This window comes from Anolis sagrei, chromosome X (assembly GCF_037176765.1).
Source record: "Anolis sagrei isolate rAnoSag1 chromosome X, rAnoSag1.mat, whole genome shotgun sequence".
In the NCBI taxonomy this organism is placed as follows: domain Eukaryota; kingdom Metazoa; phylum Chordata; class Lepidosauria; order Squamata; family Dactyloidae; genus Anolis; species Anolis sagrei.
Genome location: NC_090034.1, coordinates 31,126,616 through 31,144,805, shown reverse-complemented (window position 1 = coordinate 31,144,805; position 18,190 = coordinate 31,126,616). Strand labels below are relative to the sequence as shown.

At 46.0% G+C, this 18,190-nt stretch overlaps 1 protein-coding gene across 11 annotated transcripts in view; it reads left to right on the top strand.

Moving 5' to 3' along the window:
- Positions 1-14: 14 nt before the first annotated feature.
- The window catches only part of CUX2 (cut like homeobox 2), a 199,329-nt gene continuing 181,153 nt past the window's right edge, over positions 15-18,190 (top strand). For 4 of the 11 annotated variants that reach the window (XM_060786033.2, XM_067473089.1, XM_060786027.2 and 1 more), the window contains exons 1-2: positions 30-86; positions 15,212-15,248. In XM_060786033.2, the coding sequence (XP_060642016.2) occupies positions 31-86; positions 15,212-15,248 (93 nt within the window). In that variant the 5' untranslated portion in view covers position 30. Of the gene's footprint in view, positions 87-268; positions 555-896; positions 1,343-15,211; positions 15,249-18,190 lie in introns of those variants that run through there. The other 7 variants (XM_060786035.2, XM_060786030.2, XM_060786038.2 and 4 more) reach the window with 6 other exon arrangements.

Sequence of the window (18,190 nt, the reverse complement as noted above, 5' to 3'; positions counted from 1 at the left end):
TCCCTCCAATCGCCCCCAAGATGGCCGCCGATGCGGGATCGATGGTTCAATACCGTCCGCCCTGGGCTCTCCTCCGCCGGCTCCAGGTGAGCGGCCTCGGCCGGACCGCGCGGCGGCGCCTCTGCTGGAGGAGAGGAGAGGAGAGGAGAGGAGGCTGGGAAAGGGAGGGAGGGGGCTTCCGGAGGGAGGGAGAGAGGCAGAGGAGCTGAAGGAGGGAGGGAGGGAGGGAGGAGGGGGTCCTGCCGGCGCTCTTCTCCCTCCCTCCCCTCCCCCATCGATAGGTATTAGAAATTGATTCGCCGCCGCCGCCGCTGCTGCTCTTTGTTCGGTTGCCTCATTGATCCCGCCGCCAGGAGCAGCGCCACAGATCGGGAGAGAGAGAGAGAGAGAGAGAGGCGCAGAGGCAGAGAGGGGCACCCAGGCGGGTGAAGGAAGGCAGGAGCCAGCCCGGGCCCAGGAGCTGCATGGAGGCGCCGCCGCCGCCGCTTCCCGCTGCCGCCGCCGCTTCGTCGTCCTGCTCTGCCTCCGGCTCGCAACTCCTCCGCGCGGCCCAGGTGAAAGCCAAGGGAGGCGAGGCAGAGGGGCTCCAGGCGTGGGCAACTTTCCCAGTCCCTCGTTTCTCTCTCCTTCCTTCCTTCCTTCCTTCCTTCCTTCCTTCCTTCCTTCCTTCCTTCCTTCCTTCCTTCCTTCCTTCCTTCCTTCCATCCATCCATCCATCCATCCCTCCCTCCCTCCCTCCCTCCGCGTCCTCCTCTCTCTCTCTCTCTCTCTTTTGGCGGGAATCCCTCGGCTCTTCCGCAGTTCCCGCAGATAAGGCTCGGGACAGTGCCGCCTGAGGGGAGGAAGAGGAGGAAGAGGAGGAGGCAGCCTGCGCGCGCGCCCCGACGCCACACGGACGGAGGGAGGGAGGGAAGGAAGGAAGGAAGGAGAAGAAGGAGGGCTCTCTTCCTTTTTGTGTGTGTGGGGGGCGGCGGGGGTGGGTGCCTCGCTCTCCCCGTGGGAATGTCCCACCTGTTTCCTAAGAGGGCCCTCACCTGCCCCTCTCCCCCAAAGCTGGCGCCAAGAGTTCTGTCAAGGTGGCAGGCTGAGAAAGAGGGGAATCACCTCCTTGCTTGCAGCCCCCTCCAAATGCCCGCAGGAGGAGGCCGCCTGCCTGCCTGTTCCCACTCCAAAGCCAGCCTGCCTCCCTCAACCCCCATGGCCCTACCTGGTCCCCCCACCCCCTCCCAAGAGGCCTGCACTGGGGCTGTTCTCTAAGGCCTGGCGCTCTTGCCCTTGTGATTGATGTGCCCTCACTCCCGGGATGACAAGAGCCCAGCTGAGAAGGAAAAGGAGAGCCCAGGTAGGAAGGGAGGGAGGGAGGGAGGGAGAGAAGGGCTGCCACTCTTGCTCAGGGACTTGCCACTCTACCTTCAGGGCCAGCACATCCCAGGCAGAGTGGTGAGTCCTCAGACTGGGCTGTTTCTGTCCCCAAAGCAGAGTTCCCTTCCACTTTGCCTTGAGGGTTGTGGGGAAGGAGCAGAGCGGGAAGTACACCCAGTTGTGATGGACGTTGCAGAGCTAGGACCCAAGGACTTAGGAGTGTTGGATTTCGGGCATGCGGGCAGGTTTCAAAGTCTCCCAAAGTCCATCGTTGTATCATTTGCCTTTGCATTTCCCCAGCTCCTCCGTCTGCCCGGGCTGTTTGGAACACAACTCCCATCCTCCCCAGATGGGGCACTGGGGGCTGTGGTCCAACTCACCAGGAAGATGCTTTGGAGATTTGCAGCGGAAGGCCAACTTGCCCAATCCAGATTCTTCCTGTAATGCCTCCAACACATAGAGCAAGGGTGGGAAACTTTTACCTACCATAATGCCTTGGACTACAACTCTCACAGCCCTTGGCTCTTGGTTTTATTTTCTTAACTGATTGTAAGCCTTGCATGGTCAGGTCGCATCGTCCAAAGCTGGGCAGTATTTTGTTTGGGTTGTTGTGAGTTTTCAGGGCTGTATGGCCATGTTCCAGAAGCAATCTCTCCTGACATTTTGCCTACATCTGTGGCATGCATCCTCTCACAACCTCTGAGGATGCCTGCTACAGATGCAGGTGAAACATCAGGAGAGAATGCTTCTGGAGCATGGCCATACAGCCCTGAAAACTCACAACAACCCAGTGATTCTGGCCATGAAAGCCTTCAACAATACAGTGTTTTGTTTCCCAAGCTTTCATTCAGAAACAAAGAATGGACATTCCTATAAAAGGTTCATGTCTCAAAAGTGCTTTCGGAAGATCTAGAGACCTCTGGAGTTGGCCCTGGAGTGCACCCTCTTTCAACTGGGAATGACTAAGTGATCAACCATTGTCAGTTCCCTGCCAAACTGGTTTGGAAAGCACTCTCCATTAATGCTGGGTCAGTAGCAAACTTTAGAGAGACTTGCTGTTTAACGCCCCCCCCCCTCCCCTTGGGAGTGGAGACCAACTCACAGCTGTCTGTTGATATTTCCATGTTATTTTAAAAATTGTGGTGAGCTTGTAGCCTCCAAACATACAGACTATTAAATTACTGTGTGTTCAAGTGTTCCACTGACTTTTCTTGGGATGTTGTGTATCTCAAGTTGAGGTACAGCAGCCATTTGAGGCTCCTGTCCAGTTTGCAAGCCTTATGGTCATTTTTCCTGCAAAATGTGTTCCTATAAACCAAGGCAATTTCTCCTCTTGTAGCGTACAGTAGATTGTTCTCCCAGGGCACATTTAGCCAAGTTTCTCTTTATCCCCTTCAATGCATTGCTGTAAATTGGGTCACCTGCAAAGAGATCCAGCTCTTTTGTGAGGCAGAGCAGCAGATGCTGGGAAAGCATCCCTGAAGCTAGCTTTGGTACAGCTAGGATCTGCCCCACGGCCAGGATTGGAGGTGGATGTCATTGCCAGGCAAGCAGACAGAAGAGAAGAAGGCACCAACTTTCTTCTTTACGTCTGGTAGCAAACTCTCTTGAGCAGCCCTGCTTGTGAGCCTCACCCCCTTAAGAACCCTGTGTCTTCTCATGGGGAAGAGTGCCCAGTGAGAATGTGGGCATTGCTTATGCCAGGCAAATGGCAGCCCCTCATTAGCTCTACTCTCCAGCAGATCTGTAGGCTTTAATCACTCATAAAAGTTTTAGCTGTCTGTGCAGGCTGTACATAAGTGGATTGGAGTGTCTAAGCTGAAGCTGCTGCTTACCGTTGCTACTACAAAAGAGAAGAGCACTTGATTTTATATGGGCATTAAAACCGGCTTAAAATGCAGTGTGCTTCGTGGGGGATGGGGGTTGAGGGAGGGGGGAAAGAAAATTTAGGTGCAATTTCATGATATTTCAATAATGTATCAGTGGTTTGAGAATTTAATGCGATTCATCTTTTAAGGAGATTATTTGTTATAGCTGCAATGCCAAGGCCTAAATGGATTGCAGGTGGTAGGGGTGGGGGCTGCCTCATATCACTCTCCATTGCTAGCATTAGGGTTGGGTGGGTGATAGAAGGGATTAGACACCCCCTCCCCCCACTGCCTGTTATATGATCTGGTGCATACCTCAATGCATTGTGCATATCTTCAAAGAGGAGGATCCCGTCAGCTTGTTACTGATGGAATTAGCAATGGTCTGAGATATTTCCAGGTGTATGTTGGTTTCAGTGGCACCTCAAGTTAATTGCTCTACAGATGAACATGTGCAATTGTGTCCACCCTTAACTGTGTGTTGAAAGATGGCGGCTTGTTTCTGATTTGTGTTTGGGCAGTGTCCATTCCCAAGGTTTTGCCTGAACTCTCTTCTTTGTTTTATTTACCATATTTCTGTCCTGCCTTTCTTGAACCTGAAGGTGACTCAAGTTTTGAGTCCATGCACGTAGGTGACTGGTTCCTGAATTAGGTGATGTTTGCTTCTGGAGCTGTATCTCTGGCCATGCTCAGTCCAGAGTTTGGAAAAGTTTCTTTTGTGGACAGTGACCCTCAGAATGACCTAGTTGGCATGGCCACTCACAAATAAAATACTTTCCTGAGCTCTGCTGCACCTAACAGTTGGGTGCAGAGCCTAGGAATTCTGGGAGCGGTGGTCAAAAACCCCAAGTTTTCAAAGTTGTTTTCAGATCTCACTATCCTTGGAGCTGTGGACAATTATTGCCAATGTGTTTCCCCCTCTTTCATCACAATTTTGCAGACAGTGAAACAAGTGACAGAATCCAACCTTGTGACTTAAGAACCAGTGGCATTTGAAAGTGAAGGGTGACCATCCTGTGTACAACTCCTCACTGGGACTGAGAGGGACTTGCCCAAGGTCACCCATTCAGTTTCTATGGCTGAGCAGGGATTCAAACCCTGGTCTCCAGAATCATAGTCCATGATCTTTGATGTCTTCAAGTAGGAAAAATATTGCCTAAAACACCCGAGTGCCGTTTCTGCTAATCTGTGTTAGCAATCGTACGGCAGAGGGACTAAGGTTTGGTATAAATCCTCTTCATCTATATCCAGGACATAATTCTCTATTAATAATATTAATAATTTATTTATAGACCGCCCTTTCACCCCAAGGGGACTCAAGGCGGTTTACATACAAAAAGGCAAACATTCAATGCCATAATCTAATTCAAACACATCAAAATAATACAAAATAATATAAAATGACATTGGTAAACATTTGGTTGTCTGCTTTTAATTCACATCTGTATTTGAAGGGAGCCTTTGCATGGTGTGCTGAAAATGATGTAGTAAAATCGTATGTTGCAAGGTCCATCGTACAATTTCTTGCAGAGCTCAGTAAAGGTACTTATTTTGGACTGAAGCTACCCAAATCTTTCCCTCACTCTGCAAGGAAATCTGCAACAGTCTTCATGATGCAACTTTTTGAAAGTGGTTTCTCATGCCTTCAGGGATGGAGTTAGGTCATTTTAGACTTCAAATAGGTAAGGCTATTCCTCCATCCTCCTTGTCCCGCAGACAGCCATGTGTGCTAGCTGATTCCCCTGTTTTTGCTTGGGTGCCTGGTCTGGTGTCCCAAAGTCTTGCCTGGGTGGTGCCATTGTGTGCCTCCTCTACAGACTCAATGGCAGCCTGCATTTGACAGTCCAGCCTTAAGTCCTTTGTCTCTTTGATCAGAGACAAAGTTGATGTCAGCAAAGGGACAGGCAGCATTGTGTGGGACTAGCATATGTGTCTGATGGTGGGGATTCCCCAAATTAAACTAAGATACACAGGTGAATTACTTTTTCAACCGTGAAATGCTTAATTCCGCATTCTGAAGAGATGGATACAGATTTGATTAACTTAATTTGAAAGCTGTCTTGAGAGGGCTTGGTCCTGAAAGGTGATCTAAAAGTGCTTTCAGTAATGTGAACAGATCTTGCCAAGAAAACCCTATGACAGGTTTGCCTTCAAGTTGCCACAAGTTAGAAAATAATTGAAGGCACACAAGTCACACTGAATCCAACGGCACTTGCTTCTGAGTAGATATGCCTAGAGCTGGATTCTTAGCCATCATAATTTCTGCAGGCATTTGCCTCTATATTATGTGCAGAGTCAGTGATGCTACAAATTTGCCACTTTTGAACTAAAAACATACTTTGCACTAAACTTTCTCTCAACTCTGTTGTGGGTCTTTTGACAAAGTCTCAATATATATAGCAATGGTTGGCACATTTCCCTTTGCTAAGATGTTCTGTTGAATTCAGCGTGGTTCTCTCCTGTGTTGACATACATAGATTTGTTTGATCCACCCTATATTTCTGCAAAGACAATCCAGACTTGCTTCATAAAATAAAAAGTAAGCCAAACTTTGCGCCCAGTGCCAGCCCCATGAATCTATTGGGCTGCTCCTGCTGTGCAGTTTGCCCCATGGTGGGCTACTGCTAGGGAAACCTGAAACAGAACAATAGATTATTCCCCGAAAAGGCTTTCTATTTGTACACAGGATTTGGGGACGCTGGTATTTGGACAACCTTGACAAATGGTGGCACATGTAATACATGCTGATAATGCGATAGCCCCGGAGTGCTTTGATCACCACGTTTGTTCAGCAAGTGCTCTCGGAAATGAGCAGAGATAAAAATTCTCTCGGAGATGGTGCTGGGCATATTTCATTAGGTTTGGGGAACAGTCTTAATAGTGGAATATTGCTAATGTTGTATTTCTTTCAGTGTTTTCTGATAGTCCTGCCTAACCAGATTTATTCATTTAGTAATTCTTCCCCTTTCATTTCAATTCATGAATTCTACTCTGTTTGACCATAGGCAGTGTATGTTCAGCATTTTTATTGCTTTGGGTAGTTTATTTTGGTTTGGCTAATGAAGCGGAGGGGCAGTATTCTTTTTTCAAGGAGTCTCTGTCTCTTTAGTGTACAGAACAAAGGGTTTGACGTATGGTTGCAAAGGCCAGTTACTCTTGACAGTGGGCACTCTCTACGCACTCTTGACCAGCTGCAAAGACTGCTCAGGCTACATTAGGACTGCAAGGGAGCTGGTGAGTTGGTGGGCTATTAGTTGTGGTAATTTCACAAGTCTGTTGTATGCAGTGTATCTCTTGAATACCTGATACTAAGGACTCGCAACTTGGAATGGACTTGCCCTTAATGATCTGCTTGAGAAGTCTGTGAACAGGAGATGAACACAGGAGTTGTGCTCTGCCCTTTACAGCTAGACCATTCCTCTAGACAGGAGTTCTGTTTTGTATCCTCTGTATTCCATGTTGGCTCAAATGAGATGTAGTTGTTCTTTAAAAAGGGATCTTTCTAATTGGTTGTCTGCTGTCAAGGAACTGAATGTTTAATTGGAGGGTTTGGCCATGCATACATATGTGAGGGGAAGTCATAGGGAGGAGGCAGCAAGCTTGTTTTCTGCTGCCCTGGAGACTAGGACGCAATGGAGCAATGGCTTCAAACTACAGGAAAGGACTCCACCTGAACATTAGGAAGAACTTCTTAACTGTGAGAGCTGTTCAGCAGTGGAACTCTCTGCGCTAGAGTGTGGTGGGGACTCCTTCTTTGGAGACTTTTAAACTGAGGCTGGATGGCCATCTGTCGGTGGTGCTTTGAATGCGATTTTCCTGCTTCTGGGCAAGGGGTTGAACTGGATGGCCCACAAAGTCTCTTCCAACTCTATGATTCTTTGATTTCTGGTTTGAAAAAGCAAAGGGGTTTCTTCTGAAGTAGCACTTGGCTCATATTTTTTATGTGGAAATGGGAGTGCCTGAGTTGTGTTCTCCAATCAAATTAGCTCTCTCAGGATACCTACTGAATAAATATGAAATAGACATTTTGAGAGGTACTGATATACGAGAGTAGATCAAAAGGTTTTTCCTCCTGTGTCATAAAAATGTTATGAATAAACCTATAACAGCAGAAGTAGCTACAGATCATAGCCTGAACTGTCCTCTACTCAAGCTACCCTTCAACATAGTCACCATCAATTTGGACACATTTGCGCCATCATTTAACCCAAGAAGCAAAACTTTTTGGAAAAAATTCAGGGTTTTGATTTGTGACCCATGATTATCCCCAAGTTTGATGTTGCTTTAACATCATTGAAGTCATTGAATCTGAAAACATGTAGGTTGTCTTTCAGGGGTCCAAGCAGGTTAAAGTCAGACGTGGCCAAATCATAAACATTCTTCAAACGATGAAGGACTTCTTTGGCCAGAAATTCAATGATGGCTCTTTCTTTTAGCTTCAGATTTATGGTTCTAATCAGTCAATCAGAAAAAGAAAAGGCTATATCACTAGAATAAGGTTACCTCTATCATATCATACATAGATAGTCCAGTAGCAGGGAAAGAAATAAAAGTTAGAGTGATGGAGGCATTACTTTTTGACCCACCCATGTATAAATGGGAGAGCTAGCATGATGTAGTGGTTTGAATGTTGGACCGTGACTCTGGAGACCAGGGTTATTATTATTATTATTATTATTATTATTAACTTTATTTGTACCCCGCTAGCATCTCCCGAAGGACTCGATGCGGCTTACATGGGCCGAGGCCTCAAAAACAACAACATAACAATACACATAACATTATAAAGCAAATCAAAAACATCAAGTAATACATGATGAACAATACACCATAAGAGCCTTGGAAACCCACTGTTGATCCTTGCAAAAGTCACATTCTCTCAGCCGCAAGGAAGGCAAAGTCGACCCCCTCTGAACAAACCTTGCCCAGAAAGCTCTATGATAGACTTGCCTTACAGTTGTCCTAAGTAGCAAAGTCCTAAGTTGTCCTAAGTAGACATGAAGGCATGCAACAATAACAATATAGGAGAGACCGTTTGGGTTGGGAGAGAGGCAGAGTTGTGCCCAGCTTCCTCCACCTGGCTGCATTGTAGGGTCTGGGCAGAGCTATGTAGGGAGACACTAGGCACTGCCTTTGCAGTGCCCCTTCAAAGCACTGGCCTTGCTCTAAGCCCTCATTCTGCCAGGCTCAGTCCCCAAGAAGATACCAGCCTTCTGGAGGGTGTCAGTGCCTGATGGAGTGTTTTCATTGTTCTGGCATTTTAGGCTTTAAAAATGTGGACTGTTGATTAAAATATTATCTTGGCGTGATATTCTGGAGTGCATAAATTTTACATATATATCAGCTAGTTGAGACATCCATTAAATGCCATGACAGCTTGACTTATCTAAATGTGCTATCATTTAACAAAGTGTCAAAATTCTTCTTTATCCTTGATGACAGCAGTAAATAAGCAATCAGTTCTATTAAGTTTGGGAAACTTGGGGATAATCTATACACATAATAAAAGTGAAAATATGTATGTGTGTGTGTGGCTGGGGTGTCCATTTAAACAGACAGGCTCCTACTTCCACAAACAGCTATAACTCCTGCTACTCAGGAGACACCATTCGCCCTCCCTCCAATGACATTGCAGGTTATAGTGAGTGCCATGAACATGTCCAAGATCCTTGCCAATGTCCCCCACAAACACCACACTGCCCACCACCCAAGTGAAGGCTTTCATATGGGGACAATTCCATCCTACATTTTATACGTTTCCTCCACCATAGACACCCCAGTGTTTCTGACTTTCCCCATTGATGTGGAATTTGCACAATCCCACCCCTTAAACTTTTCTTATTATTTTCTCTGGCACACAGATCTAAATCAAACTAAGCAAGCATACCTAATATGCCAAAATTGGATTACTGGAGGGGTTTGGGGGAACTGACCTTTTTTTTCTGGGAGTTATTGTTCACCCACAACCAGAGAAACAGTGACCTCCACCGATGATGGACCTGGATCAAACTTGGCACACAGAACCCCCATGCCTAACTCAACCTACTGGAGGGGTTTCAGGGGACTGATTCACTATAGTGGGAGTTGTAGTTTACCCTGCAGCCAGAGAGCATGCTGAACCCCACCGATGATGCATCTAGAGCAAACTTGCCCAACATAACAGTACTGATGGACTTTTTCGGGGTTAACCTGGCATGATGTGAGTTGCAGTTCACCTACAGCCTTATGCATTTTGTACAATTAAAAAATTGACTTTTTCAAATAACCCGGGCAATGCCGGGTACCTAACCTAGTAAATACATAAAATGGAGACTAAGGAAGAACAGCCTTCCCCACCCTGGTGCCTTTTAGCTTGCCTGGGCATTATAGTGCAGCACATCTGGGCATTGTTGGGGTAGAAGAACAGCAGTTGGAGGGATGAATTATTTTTCTTTATCTGGATTACTCTCAGAGCTTTGTCCTAGGAGCTACATGTGAAGGACTGGAGTTATATCTGAGGGCTCGTGGTTTTGATTCCAGTTCACTAAGAGGATTTGGAATCCTTGAAATAACAATTCTTTCTGAATGTGTATAAAACACTGTGTGATACAGAGGAAGGGGACTCTGAGGTGTTTCTGCCCCACAGGATTCAGACATGGATTCATGCAGTAAAACTGTGAGAGAGGAAGTTGAGGATGGCATAAATTTTTGCATGTGTTGACTGGATGGATTCCACTGCCTTGGGATGTGGGTATGTCTACTTTATTAACAGGTTTTGGAAGAGGATTCAGTCAATTACTGGAGGAGATTGGTCAAACAGTGGCTATTTGGTAACTCTGGGGATTTGGTCATTGTGGAAAGAAGGACATGAGGTGGGTTCTTCCAACCTTGGTTTGCCTCAGAGCTTGAAAACATTCCTTTTCTGGCCAACAACACAAATAATTCCTCAGTGACAGGTGTATTTTATCGTTGTGAGATTTGAGGAGTTGCAGTCCAAAGGACTGTTTCAAAGTCCCGACTGCTCTAGGAGATCTCTTCTTGCATGTTCAGCTTGTCAACTTAATTCTCCCTGAGATATTGGTCAGGGTTAGAGAGAGTGGTTGGTTCAAAGTCACACATCAAGTTTCATGGCAGTGTGGGGAACTGGAGCAGGATCTCTGAAGTCCTGCCCCCAGTGCTCTAACCACCCCACTCTCTTGGGTCTCAATGGGCTGCTCTGTGATCCGGATGGAATCTTTGAGGAGAGGTGTAGAAAGGGATTATGGATAGGCCTTGTTTTCTTTCTCCATGCAGTTTCCTTCTACTGGTGGGAGAGAAATTGGGGCATGGGTGATTTATACCTAAGTCTTTTCCCCTCTCCCTCTCCTTCTTCCTTTTTGTGGTTTGCATAATTGAGATTCTGCCAGATGAGATCCCTGCAGAAGATGATGAGGGGTTTATCTTTAGCACAGGCTGTTCCTACTTTAGAAACTGATGACCCCAATTGAAAGCCGAAGAGGGACTTCTTTCCTAATTAATAAACCCATTAATTAATTGTGTGCACACCGCAGCCCATTAGAGATGGGAGTCGAGCTGGCCTGGAGATTGAGGTTAGTGAATTCTCTCTGCAGTCGGGCAGACAAAAGGAAAGTGGGGGAAATGTACATTTGAAGCTGTCTGAGATTAGACAGCTCTGGCCTTCCCTAGCTTGCCATCCTCCAACTGTGTTGGAGTGTGATTCCCATCGCTCCCTGCCAATATGATGCCTGGGATACTCAATTCTGATGCCTATAAATGGAAAAGCCTTCCATCCTGGGAAGGAGGGAGCCCTTCTAGAATCTAAGGGAACTGGAGTATGTCACAAACCTCTTGGGTCTCAGTAAGGACTGGGGCACATTCCAGGACCTGGAGAAGTGGACTGTCAATCCAGATGCCCAAGTGCCACCTGGCTGCTTGGGGGTTCAGGCCGCCTGGCACTGCAGCCTTGAGTCTGCCCTTGAAGAGAGAACTCAGTTAGCCAAGTTGGTCATAGATGTGTTGAGGGTGCATGATGATACCTATCCCAAGTTTGAGGTCGTGTGTGATGCCCCATAGGGGTCAAGTGAGCATTTGGTAGCAAGTGACATTGAGATATTGTAAGCCCCATGATGGCCAAGGTATGTTTCATGGGGAGTTCACGTTGGCATGTTTCATGGGGAGTTCACATAGTCTGTGTCACGAGGGCACAGCCCACTAGCTTACTTTGCCGCTTGCTTTCTAGAGAAAATTTTGACCTGCCAATCACCCTGTGTGACTGTCAGTTTGCAATTGCAAACCAGATCCTGGGTGAATCCTGCCGTTCTAAACCCCAGTTATGAAATAGGGAATTTGGCTGCAAGAGACAGGAAAGTTAGGTGCTGAAACACAACTCGGAATAGATTTCAGATTTCGCCATGTGATCCTTTGTCCTGAATGGTGATAAATATTAATTGCTTTGGAAAACCTGCCTTGGCTCGGTGGCTAGTCCCAAACATTACCACCTTTTGAGATGAACTTGCTAAACCCAGAAGTCTTTGCGGGGTTTATATGCTGAGCTTCTTTCTCCTTCCCTATGTTAGCAACGTTGCCGTGTGTCCTCCCACTTCTGTCTTCATATCCAAATAAGCTTAGAAAGCAAGATGAAGCATTTTCCCTGGGCTCTGCAATCCATGAATTCATGTTGTTTCCCTCTGCTGAATAGAAAGGTTTTCTAAACAAATTGCAAAGTGTGCTGTTGTTGTGGAAAGAAAGTTAAAATTCTTTGCTTTTCTTAAAAAACAAGTAGAAGATTAGATTTTTAAGAGAACCAGGCATGTTTCATGGGGAGATTTTAGAGTCTGACAAATAAAGCATTTCAGCTTGGGAGTCCATAGGTGCATTAAAAAGGCATTTCAGCTTGAGAACCCATAGGTGCATTTAAAGGGGCACAAAATTGAGGTTAGAACCCTTAAACATGTACAAATATAAGAATACACAAGAACACCACCACATTTTTAAAGAATCAAGAAAATGAGGCGATTAGAAAAATGCCATGGCAGTGTCCAGCAACCATAAGCAAGAAGTGAAATAGCCATTTAGTCAGAGTGGTGCTGGAAGGCTGAGGCATCCAAGATAATTCACTGCCAGGCTAGTCATGACGCCTGCTTGACAGGGAATGGTCTGCTGCCTTATGGCTTCTTGTAGTAGAAGGACCATCATAAAGAGAGCCCTGCAAAGGAAGGTTTCATTGGACTCTGAAGTTTTCCTCCATATGTGGTTCCTCAGGGAAGGGTTGAACACTCTTCCATTATGCAATCCTCATCAGTTTGCTTGACTCTGGGGAAAAGGACCCTTTCGGCCAGGCTTTAGCACAGCAGGTTAACTACCAGTTGCTGTAAATCTTGCCAACCAAAAGGTTGACAGTTCGAAGTCCAGATTTGGGTGAGCTCCTGGCATTTACCCCAGCTTCTGCCAACCTAGCAGTTTCAAAAACAGCAATGTGCATAGATAAATAGGTATCGCTTAAGCCAGTGCTTCTCAACCTGTGGGTCCCCAGGTGTTTTGGCCTACAACTCCCAGAAATCCCAGCCAGTTTACCAGCTGTTGGGATTTCTGGGAGTTGAAGGCCAAAAACATCTGGGGACCCCAGGTTGAGAACCACTGGCTTAAGCGGTCAGGCATTTAAGGCACCCATAAGAATGTGGCAGCCAGGTTACTCACAAGAACGCCCATGAAATGCCATATAACACCAGTGCTGCAACATTTACATTGGCTTCCAACTGAGTACCATGGCCTGTATAAAATGCTAGTTCTGACCTTTAAAACTCTTTACGGCCAGGGTCCATCGTACCTTAGGGACCGCCTCTCCTTCTCCCATCATTGGAGATCGCAACGACCAGCCCAACGTGACTTACTCCATATACCGGGTCCTAGAGAAGTGCACTTGGAAAGGACCAGACGCAGGGCTTTTTCTGCCCCTGCCTTGTGGAATTCCTTGCCGCCCTACATGAGAGCCATGCGTGACTTAGGGCCTTTTACTCTCGCACTTAAGACCTGGCTTTTTACATTCGATCTCTGTTAATTTTTAATTTTTGTATGTATGTATTTTATTTTTTATAATTTAGCTGTAAATCACCTAGAGCATTCTCGGATGGAGGGCGATTAATAAGTTATTAAATGATGATGATGATGATGATGATGATGATGATGATGATAAGGAAATGCCAGAAAATTCCGATAATTTGATCAAGGAGGAAGTTTACGAACAAAGCTCTTCGGCAAGGAAAGCATCCCCTCCTCCCCATAGCCAGAACTGAGCACAAGCCTCCAAGATGTCGAAGATGGGAAAAGCCTATGTATACCTCTGTACAGTTGTCTGCCTTGTCAGTGTATAACGGCATTGAATGTTTGCTGCATATGTGTTCTGTGATCCGCCCTGAGTCCCCTTCAGGGTGATAAGGGTGGAATATAAATGCTGTAAATAAAATTAAATAAATTTGTGGTTTTGGGTTTGTTCGAAACCTGTTTTCTGCATTCAGAAACATTCTCTTTGTTGGATTGAAATGTTTGATGAGTTGTTTAGTAACGCGTATTCTTGTCAAGTGAGTTCTGCTTGGCAGAAAATAAGTGAAATGTTGGAGAATGTTTGTCTTGCTCCTTGGAGGTCTGTTACTGTGCGTTGATCAAATTTGTCTCTCTGACTTCCTTTCTTTCCACACAAAACTGCTCTCCCATGTTCTGTTCTGCTGGATTGAACCATTAGGAGAACAGTGCAGTTTCTACAACTGTACATTGTGAGTGTTTAATTTGCTGTGTGTAGAATTTTATCCTAAGAATTTCAGTGCTCTATGGCTAAGATGAGGAGGTTGGAAAGCATCTAGGCCAGTCATGGGCAAACTTTCTAATTTGGGGGCCACATGGCAGGCTGGAGCGGGGTGGGCAGGCCAGGAGGGAGGGGGTCCTCCCCAAGTCCCCTCCCTGCCCTTTCCTCTCCTTCCTCTACTCTTTCGGAGGCAGAAAGTGAAGGAAAGAAAGGAAACGTTTGGATCCCAAAAAGGGTTAGCCTTGGCCAGGATGAGATGGGGGAGAAAAAGTGTATTTATTAGACTCTGTATTGCCTTCTCCTGATATAGAATCCTAGAGTTTGAAGAGACCCCCAAGGGCCATCCAGTCCAAACCCCTGCAATGAAGGAAGACACAATCAAAGCACTCCCAATAGACAGCCTCTGCGAAAAAGCCTCCAGAAAAGGGGACTCCACCACACTCCCAGGCAGTCTATGTCACTCTCCAGGAAGTTCTTCCTAATCTTTTCAGTCGAATCTTTTTCCCTGCCATTTGAACCCATTGCTCACTTGTGCCCTGGTCTCTAGAGCAGCAGAAAGTTAGGTTTCCCCCTCCTCCTCAATGGGACATCCTTTTATTTCTTGAAACATGGTCCCTCTCTACCTTCTCTTCTCCCAGTTAAACATCCCCCAGGAGGAAATGAGGAAGGAATAAGAGAAGGATGGATGGAAGGAAGAGTGGAAGGGAATGGAGGGAGGTGAGGAAATGAAGGGAGAAGGAAGAAAAGACAAAAGGGAAGGAAGGAAGAATGAAAGGGTGGAAGGGAAGGAGGGAGGGAGCAAGAGAGAGGGAGGAAGGAAAGAGAGAAGGAAGGGATAAGATGGTGAGAGAGAGAAGAGCCTGAGAAAAGAGCCCAAGGGGTCTCATCCGGCCTCCATTCCTGAGTTTGTCCATACCTGATCTAGACAAAAATCTGGGGAGTAAAGCCTTTATGCTGTTGAACCCAAAACAACCTGTGCATTCTCACAGGCTTTTAGGAAGTGATTTTGGACATTGATTATGTGGTAGGAGTTCTTAAAAAAACAGGAAAAATAGAGTTTTCCATCATTCAAGCTGTTTTGAAGGGCTAGCCTGGGAGGGAATGGGGCAAGGGAAGAAATCTCATTGTAACAAGTTGATTGTAACCCAAAGGTTCTTTTAACCTTATCTGTGTCTCTATTTCTTCTTTGGCTGCCACTACAAAGGCTTTCCTGTCATCTAGCATGTTATGCTACAAGAAGGGTATGTGTAATATTTTTGCTCTTTAAACATTTAGAACAATGATTACGCACACCACAGCGCCATTTGATAATCATTTCATTGTTTCTTACTTGACAAAGCTGTGCTGTTTAATACAGCCTTGCCATGTAATTATGGGGTTTTGTTGTCTGTCTCTCTGTTTTTTTAACTAGTGCAGTGTAACATTTAATGATTTCCCTAAAGCTCCAAGAGGACCCCGGAGTATTGATCTAGCTGCAGTTTTAAGTGACTCACAGCCAATGCAAGGGCTGCTTTAATATTAATTGCTTGACGTGGCATGAGCTTGCTGGCAATTCGGTGACATGTATTATTTTTTAAAGTAAATAGCCAAGCTGGGGCCCATGTAAATATTGCCCTTGTGGGAGCTGGGCCGTGTGTCATTCACACCACCAAGTGAATCATGGTTGCACTTCAGTGGTGTGCCCTCACTGTGGCTCCGAACTCTCAGGTGGGAGCTTGACACAATCCAGGGAAAGGTAGGCTTCCATCATTACATCCTGGGCCTTAACATCCAGAGCTGTGAGTGAAAAAAGAGCAGAACTAAAGGGAGGGCACAGATTTTTGCTTCCTGGAAATCCCACCTTCCACTGCAAAGGTAGACCTAAGTGCTTCCAAGGTATGGCCCTCATGACATCCAAGGTATGGTTGAAAACATGTTGGCCATTTCACCTGCAGTGTTAGAGACCAAATAATAATATTTTGGGTTGTTGTGAGTTTTTCAGGCTGTATGGCCATGTTCCAGAACCATTCTCTCCTGATGTTTCACCTGCATCTATGGGAGGCATCCTCAGAGGTTGTGAGGTCACAACCTCTGAGGATGCCTGCCATAGATGCAGGTGAAACGTCAGGAGATAATGCTTCTGGAACATGGCCATACAGCCCAGAAAACTCACAACAACCTAGTGATTCTGGCCATGAAAGCCTTCGACAATATAATAAAATTTTGACTTAGGATTGTTGGATTGCCTAGGTAGAAAAGTGAACCTGAACACAAGGACCATCTAGTTCAAAACCTTTCTGCCATGCAGGAACACACAACCAAAGCCCTTCCAACAGATGGCCATCCAGCCTCTGCTGAAAAACTGCCAGGGAAGGAGACTCCACCAGATTCCCAAGCAACGTATTCCACTGCCACACAGCTCTTACTGTATTTAAGACAATTTGTTCTAGCACCATATACTTTAACTGATAGCTGTGAGGCTTCCAGGCAGGCCCTATATCCTAGGATCTGATCCCAGATTTTCTGTTTATCCCAGGTTTTCTGTTTATCCCAGATTACCTGGCAGTGTGGACTCATATCCAGCTTAAAGCTGAAAACCTGGGATCAGATCCTGGGATATAGGATATGCCTGGAAGAACCCTTAATAGTGGTCAGGGTTGCGTACCTTGCTCTGTTTTTATTGCACTTTGTTACTGAAACCTCTCTGATCTTCTGTTGTCCCTCAGTTTTGTGAGCAGATTGCTCCTGAAGGGGCTTGCTACCATCTCCCATTGTCGGCTCTTGTTCTTCTCTGATGTTATTTGCCATCCCTTGGGCCTTACTGCTTTGTGGAAGGATGGATGTGTCTTGGTCATGGCCACCCAGTGCCATCAATATACTGCGGAAGGACTGTTGTACATATAGAAGACCTTTTGCAAGGTCTTAAGGGCCAGAAAAATAATACAGGTCAATAACTGGCTTAGAAAATGGTGTCAGGAGAAACGCTTTGGCTTCCTCAACCATGGCCTCCTTTTCCAGGAGGATGGCCTACTGGCAAGGAATGGGGTGCATCTCACACAAGTAGGAAAACACCTTTTTGCTCACAGACTCGCAAACCTCATTAGGCGCACTTTAAACTAGGTCCACCGGGGGAGGGGGACAACAGCCTTGCGAACACTACTTTACCCACAATGTCAGGGAACCGCCAGAAGGCTAAACGGAGGACTGCACAAACACATTGAGGACCAAGTACTGAAAGCACAATAATCCCAAATAAACAGCTCAGGGGAAGATCTCAGGGGCTCACATGTCTTTATACTAATGCACAGAGCATGGGAAATAAACAAGAAGAACTCCAACTTTTAGCACAACACCACAAATATTATGTCATAGGCATCACTGAAACCTGGTGGGATGACTCCTATCGCTGGAATGTAGACATGGAGGGCTATAACCTTTTTCACAGAAACCGAACAAAGGGGAGAGGAGGCAGAGTAGTCTTATATGTCAAAAACTGTTACGCTGCAGAGATGCAAGACAGCAATCTGGGAAGCCAGCTTGAAAGCATCTGGATAAGAATCAAGGGAACTGGGACTCAAAAAGATGTCGTTGTAGGTGTCTACTACAGATCTCCAAGCCAGGAGGAAGAACTTGATGGAGTCTTCTGCCAACAGTTGACCAAACAGGCACAGAGAAGAGATGTAGTAGTCATGGGCGATTTCAACTATCCCAATATTTGCTGGAAAACAAACTTGGCCAAGAGTACAAAGTCCAACAAATTCCTCGCTTGCCTTGCAGACAATTTCATGGTCCAGAAGGTAGAAGAGGCAACAAGGGGGTCAGCTACTCTTGATCTCATCCTAACAAATGTGGAGGACCTGATCGATGCAGTTGAAGTCGTCGGATTCTAAGGGGCAAGTGACCATGTGCTCCTGCAATTTGAGGTACAAAGGAAGTCCGAAACTAAGATAAGTGAAACCCGCATTTTGGACTTTAGAAGAGGTGATTTCCGAAAAATGAAGGAAACACTGAGCAGCATTCCGTGGACACAGATACTAAAAGACAAGGGAGTTATGGATGGATGGGAGTTTTTCAAGAGTGAAATATTCAAGGCGCAATTGCGAACAGTGCCAACAAAGAGAAAAAATAGGACAAGTGCAAAGAAGCCAGTATGGATGTCCAAAGTACTTCTAACTCTGGTAAGACTCAAAAGAGACATGCACAA